Below are 6,728 nucleotides of genomic sequence, written 5' to 3' on the forward strand. Positions count from 1 at the left end.
CTTCAATTTTGTGTTTGTTTTTTTGGGTTTTTTGTTTCTCCATAAAAACTTTAGAATTATTTTTTTTTTTTTTTTTTTTTTTTTTTTTTTTTTTTTTGTCCTTTTTGAGACTGGCCGCACCGCGCTCAGCCTGTGAGCGCACCGGTCATCGGTCATCCCTATATAGCATCCAAACCCGCGGCGGGAGCGCTGCTGCGCTCCCAGCGCCTCACTCTCCTGAGCGCGCCACGGGCTCGGCCCTAGAATTGATTTCTTGATATCCACAAAGTAACTTGCTGGGATTTTGATTGAGATTGCATTGAGTCTATAGATCAGGTTGAGAAGAACAGACATCTTAATAATATTATATCTTCCTATTCATAAACATGGAATATCTTTTCATTTATTTCATTCTTTGGTTTCTTTCATCAGCATTTTCCTTGCAGAGATCTTACACATGTTTTGATAGATTTGAATCTAAGTATTTTATTTGGGGGAAGTGCTAATGTAAGTGGTATTGTGTTTTTAATTTCAAATTCCACTGGCTCATTGCTAGTATATAGGAACATGACTGACTTTTAAATATTAATTTTGCATCCTTCAGCCTTGCTATATCACTTTTTTTTTTTTTTTTTTTTTTTTTTTTTTGTCTTTTCCATGTCTGGCAACGGATCGCAACCCTCAGTGTTGCCCCCGCACCGGACCCGGGACCGGCAACGGGACTGCAACCCTCGGCGTTGCTCCCGCGCCTCGCTCAGCCAGTGAGCGGGAACCGGTCTGTATGTGGGATCCGAACCCTCGGACGGGAGCGCCGCCGCGCTTCCCAAGCGGCGCACTATCCAGTGCGCCACCGGGCCGGCCCTATAATCACTTATTAATTCCAGGAGGATTTATTTGTTGATTCTTTTAGATTTTCTATATAGATAATTATGACATCTGCATAGAAGGACAGTTTTTTTTCTTCCTTCCCAAACTGTATACCTTTTATTCCTTTCCTTTTTTTACTGCATTAGCTAGGACTTCCAGTATGATGTTAAAAAGCAGTGGTGAAAGGTGACATCTTTGCATTCTTCCTGATCTTAGTAAGAAAGCTTTGAGTTTCTTACCATTAAAGTATGACATTAGCTGTAGGGTTTTTATAGATATTTATCAAGTCAAAGAAATTTCTCTATGTTCCTAGTTTACTGAGAGTTTTCATCAGGAATGGGTGTTGGATTTTGTCAAATGCTCTTTCTGCACTTATTGATATGATCATGTGATTTTCCTTTTTTAGCCCAATGATGTAATTGATTACATTAATTAATTTTCAGATGTTGAACCAGCCTCGCATACCTGAGATATATCCTACTTGGTTGTGGTGTATAATTCTTTTTATACATTGTTGATATTTCACTTTTTAATTTTGATTTATTATTTTACAAACAAGGAAACTATGGTTCAGGGAGTTTACAGAATTTCTTCAAGATCACATAGCTGCTAGAGGCAACAGTCAAGCCCCAGTTTTCTAACTAAATTTAGTGTTGTATCCTTTATATGCCAAATTACCTCACAATTTTATTTGAATCAGTGTTATTGCCATCCTTTGTAAAATGGACATAATGCCAACTTCTTTAGAAAATTAATTAATGTTTATAGCAATCCCAGTGCAGTAAGTTAAAGTCATAACTTATATTTTGACCTGCTTCTAGAGACATTTGGTTAGTCCAAGCATTAGGTCACGGTGAGGTTAGCAGTGAGTAATATATTCTGTGCTTTAGGACAGGTATTATCTTGATCATTTCTGTTACTTTCCCAGTTGGTGGCTGGTGCAGTGGAGATGCCATTTCCAGTGTTGAAAGATATGATCCACAGACCAATGAATGGCGAATGGTAGCTTCAATGAGCAAAAGGCGATGTGGAGTTGGGGTCAGTGTTCTAGACGACCTGTTATATGCAGTGGGAGGCCATGATGGATCCTCTTATCTTAATAGTGTTGAAAGGTAAGTAAGGTCAATTTGAAATTTTTTCCCTATTATTCATATAGTTTCATTTGAGATGTTAATTAGGAAACAGATGTGACTCTTCCTGCTTCAGTATTACATCTGTGGCTCTAGTTGGCAGCCTCAACAACTTATTTAGCATGACATACAAGTTTTTTATGATCTCTACCTATTTTTCCAGTCTGCCTCCCATGGCACACTACCATTCCCTAAACATGCTACTGCAGATTCATCAAATTGCTTGCAGTTCCTTGGAAATGCTGTAATCTTTCATACCTCTTTCCTACAATGTGTACATGCTGTTTTTTCTTTCCTAAAATATCTCTGCCCTTTAATACTTATCCTTCAAGACTCAAATGTTACTTCTTACAAAAAACCTTCTCTGGGCCGGCCCGGTGGCGCACTGCTACAGTGCGCCGCTTGGGAGCGCGGCGACGCTCCCGCCGAGGGTTCGGATCCCACATACAGACCTGCCGCTCACTGGCTGAGCGAGGTGCGGGCGCAACACCGAGGGTTGTGATCCCGTTGCCGGTCCCGGTCCGGTATGGGCGCGACACTGAGGGTTGCGATCCGTTGCCGGTCACGAAAAAAGACAAAAAGGAAAAAAAAAAAAAACCTTCTCTGATACCATACAGATCAGTTAGTTACTCATTCCTCTCTCTTTCATAAATATTTTGAACATGCTTGTACATATCACATGGTGCTATGATTGATTGTTGAAATGTCTTTTCACGGTGTCTGGCACATTGGAAACCTACAGTAACTGATGTTTTAATAGCTTCTTGCTCTCATACAACCTTTTTCATCCAGCCGTGTTGCTTTACAGTGATTCTTAGTATTTCCATAACACATCTATGAAACCCCACAGCATATAAGGTTCTAAAGGTATAGATTGTATAGTGGAAAAAAAAAAAAAACAGAGAGATTGGTTCCATAGAGGTAAAAAATGGGCTGGCCAGTTAGTTCAGTTGGTTAGGATGTAGCCTTGTAACGCCAAGGTCGAGGATTCAGATCTCCATACTGATCAGCCACCAAAAAAAAAAGAAATGGAAAACAAAAAAAGCACACTTAAAAATAAATTGATGGGTTAAAGAAATAAGAGTAGAAATGACTATATATTTATAGTTTAATAACAGTTAAGCCTGTATATATATCAAAATATATAGAATGCAACTAAGGTGGTACTCAGAAGCAAATTTTATATGAATTTTAACTTATATGCATTCATATAACTTATATGCATTTGAAAATAAGAAAGAAAATAAGTGAATCATGCTTTTAAATCGAGCAGTTATAAAAAGAGCAACAAAACTCAACAAAAAAAAATCAATGAAGGGCCGGCCCGGTGGCGCACTGGATAGTGCGCCGCTTGGGAAGCGCGGCGGCGCTCCCGTCCGAGGGTTCGGATCCCATATACAGACCGGTTCCCGCTCACTGGCTGAGCGAGGCGCGGGAGCAACACCGAGGCTTGCGATCCCGTTGCCGGTCCCCGGTCCGGTACGGGGGCAACACTGAGGGTTGCGATCCGTTGCCGGACACGGAAAAAAGACAAAAGACAAAAAAAAAAAAAAAAATCAATGAAAAGATTACTGAAATTTTTTAAAAATAAAAATTGATATAGCTACAAAAAGAACAATTTGGGCCGGCCCGTGGCTCACTCAGGAGAGTGCGATGCTGATAACACCAAGGCCCCAGGTTCAGATCCCATATAGGGATGGCCGGTCAGCTCACTGGGTGAGCGTGGTGCTGACAACACCAAGTCAAGGGTAAAGATCCCCTTACCAGTCATCATTTTTAAAAAACAAAAAAACAATTTGATAACATTTTGATAGTAATTTTTAAATTAAAAATGAACATACTCTTTGCCACAGTGATTCTACTTATCATCTATTTGCACAAGGAAAAATATGCAAGGGTGATCACTGTCTTTAATAGCAAAATGATAGAAACAGCCTAAGGATACATCTATAGGAATATGATTAAATAATGTAAGGCACATACAATATACTAAAATAGTTCAAAGGAAGAATCTAGAGCTATATTAGCATAAATAGATCTCAAAAATACATTAAGTGAAAAAATGCCAACTGTGTGCTATTATTTATGTAAAGAAAACATACTTGCATATAAAGAAATATATATATGTGTATATGAACCTATTTAAGAGTATTTTACTGGATAGTCTGGAAGGATATATACCAAATCAAAATGAGAAGAGACGAGAATTTAGGTTGAACTCAAAGAGGACTTTAGCTTTATCAATAACATTCTAATATTTTTTAAAAGAAAATATATTTATGTATAACTTATTCAGATAAAAATGAATTTCAAAAAATAAAAACATAAATTAGATTTTCTTTTTTTTTTTTTTAAAAGATTACCGGTAAGGGGATCTTAACCCTTGACTTGGTGTTGTCAGCACCACGCTCAGCCAGCGAGCAAACCGGCCATCCCTATGTGGGATCCGAACCCGGGGCCTTGGTGTTATTAGCACCGCACTCTACCGAGTGAGCCACGGGCCGGCCCATAAATTAGATTTTCATATGCTTTAGTTATTTATTAATCAGCCCATATTTAGGGGAAAGAATATACTGTACTCATATAAATCGTTTGATTTGGAATATGTAAACATAGCCAAGCATTTATTGTATAATACAAACCCTGCTCTTGATGTGGTCGTTGCAGGTATGACCCCAAAACAAATCAGTGGAGCAGCGATGTGGCCCCTACAAGCACCTGCAGGACAAGTGTGGGTGTGGCAGTACTTGGAGGCTTTCTCTATGCTGTTGGTGGCCAGGATGGTGTGTCTTGTCTCAATATTGTTGAAAGGTAATTTTCTTTTTTAAGTCATTTTCAATTTTTGTTATAGGACATATAGGGCTCTTTAAAAGAAACAATTACAGCTGAATTTAGGAACTAGGGGATCCACTATTCAGTGTATTTCCCATAAGCTTTCAGGAAGAACTTTTTAGTTGATGTTAAAGTCTAAGAAGATGAAAGATGAAAAAGGTTTTTATTACTTTTTTAATTGACAGATAAAAATTGTATATATTTATGGTGTATAACATGATGTTTTGAAATATGTATAAATTGTGGACTAGCTAAATCAAGCTAATTAACACATGCATTACCTCACATTCTTTTTGTGTGTGTGTTGAAAACACAAAATCTACTCTCAGCAATTTTCAATATGCAACACATTGTTATTAACTATAGTCACCATTGTTGTAAATAGATCTCTAGAACTTCCTCCTCCTGTATAACTGAAAGTTTGCTTCCTTTGACCAACATCTCTCTCCTCAATACCAACCCCCTCCCCCAGCCACTGCCCAGTCCCTGGTAACCACCATTCTACGCTCTACATGGGTTTGACTTTTTAAAATTCCACATATACGTGAAATCATTCAGTATTTATCTTTCTGTGCCTGGCTTATTTCACTTAACATAATGTCCTCCATGTTGTCACAATAACAGGATTTCCTTCTTTTTCATATACCTGCCAGTCATTTGTATGTTCCTTTTGAGTAATGTCTATTCAGGTCCATTGCCCATTTATTTAATTGAGTTATTTGTTTTCTTTCTATTGAGTTGTTTGAGTTCTTTACATATTTTGTATATTAACCTCTTATGAGATGTATGGGGTTTGCAAATATTTTCTCCCTCTCTGTAGTTTGTCTCTTCCTTTGCTGTACAGAAGCTTTTTAGTTTGATGTGATACCATTTGTCTGTTTTTGGTTTTGTTGCCTCTGCTTTGAGATATAACCCAATTTTACAAACTGTCACAATGATTGCACCTGACATTGAAATGTTAAAAATGATTTTGTGTTTTTTTGTTTGTTTGTTTGTTTGGAGGCTAGCCAGTACAGAGATCAAACTCTGGACCTTTGGTGTTATCAGCACCATGCTGTAACCAGCTGAGCTAACTGGCCAGCCCTAAAAACAGATTTGAAATTGCATTCTGTGTATACTATCCAGCATAGCACATTGGAAATCTGTTCTGATTTTTTTACTCAGTCTATCTGCAGTGTGCTTAATGCATGACTCTGCCCAGACTTCCTCCAGAGAGATTAAAAGGCTTTGAGATAGCAACAAATATTGAAAATACATAAAAATCCATGATACAAGTAATAGCAGTCCATGAAGAAAACCAAAGCAAAGGAACAAAACAAATTCGAGGGTACTTCAAAAAGTTTGTGGAAATAAAGAATTAAAAAATGGGGCTGGCCCATGGCTCACTCAGGAGAGCGTGGTGCTGATAACACCAAGGCCACGGGTTTGGATCCCATATACGGATGGCCTGTTTAGCTCACTGGGTGAGCATGGTGCTGACAACACCAAGTCAAGGGTTAAGATCCCCTTACCGGTCATCTTTAAATAAATAAATAAATAAAAAATAAAGAATTAAAAAATAATACGAATCTTTCTCTGAACTTTTGAAGTACCCTCATATTAAGAGCTATAATTCCAAATTACCTTCCTGCAATAAAAAAAAAATTGAAGCTGGGCCGGCCCCATGGCTCACTCGGGAGAGTGCAGCGCTGGTAGTGCCAAAGCCGCAGGTTCGGATCCTATATAGGGATGGCTGGTGCGCTCACTGGCTGAGCGTGGTGCAGACAACACCTTGCCAGGGGTTGTGATCCCCTTACTGGTCCAAAAAGAAAAAAAAAAAAAAAAAAATTGAAGCAGCTTATTGAAAGAATACACTATATCGTACGAATACTGACCCGAAACAATCAACAAAACACACAAACGTATTCTTTTTTTTTTTTT

The 6,728-nt window shown here is 38.3% G+C and overlaps 1 protein-coding gene across 1 annotated transcript in view; it reads left to right on the forward strand.

Annotated features, from left to right (window-relative positions):
* LOC103609938 (kelch-like protein 20) overlaps nucleotides 1-4,787 on the forward strand; it is a gene marked incomplete at its 3' end in the record, with an annotated part of 39,656 nt that extends 34,869 nt beyond the window's left edge. The window contains exons 7-8 of the mRNA XM_008594195.1: nucleotides 1,775-1,958; nucleotides 4,644-4,787. Of these exons, the coding sequence (XP_008592417.1) occupies nucleotides 1,775-1,958; nucleotides 4,644-4,787 (328 nt within the window). The remainder of the gene's footprint in view (nucleotides 1-1,774; nucleotides 1,959-4,643) is intronic.
* Between the last annotated feature and the right edge of the window lie 1,941 nt (nucleotides 4,788-6,728).

The sequence above is a fragment of the Galeopterus variegatus genome, unplaced genomic scaffold (assembly GCF_000696425.1).
Source record: "Galeopterus variegatus unplaced genomic scaffold, G_variegatus-3.0.2 Scaffold10325, whole genome shotgun sequence".
Taxonomy (NCBI): domain Eukaryota; kingdom Metazoa; phylum Chordata; class Mammalia; order Dermoptera; family Cynocephalidae; genus Galeopterus; species Galeopterus variegatus.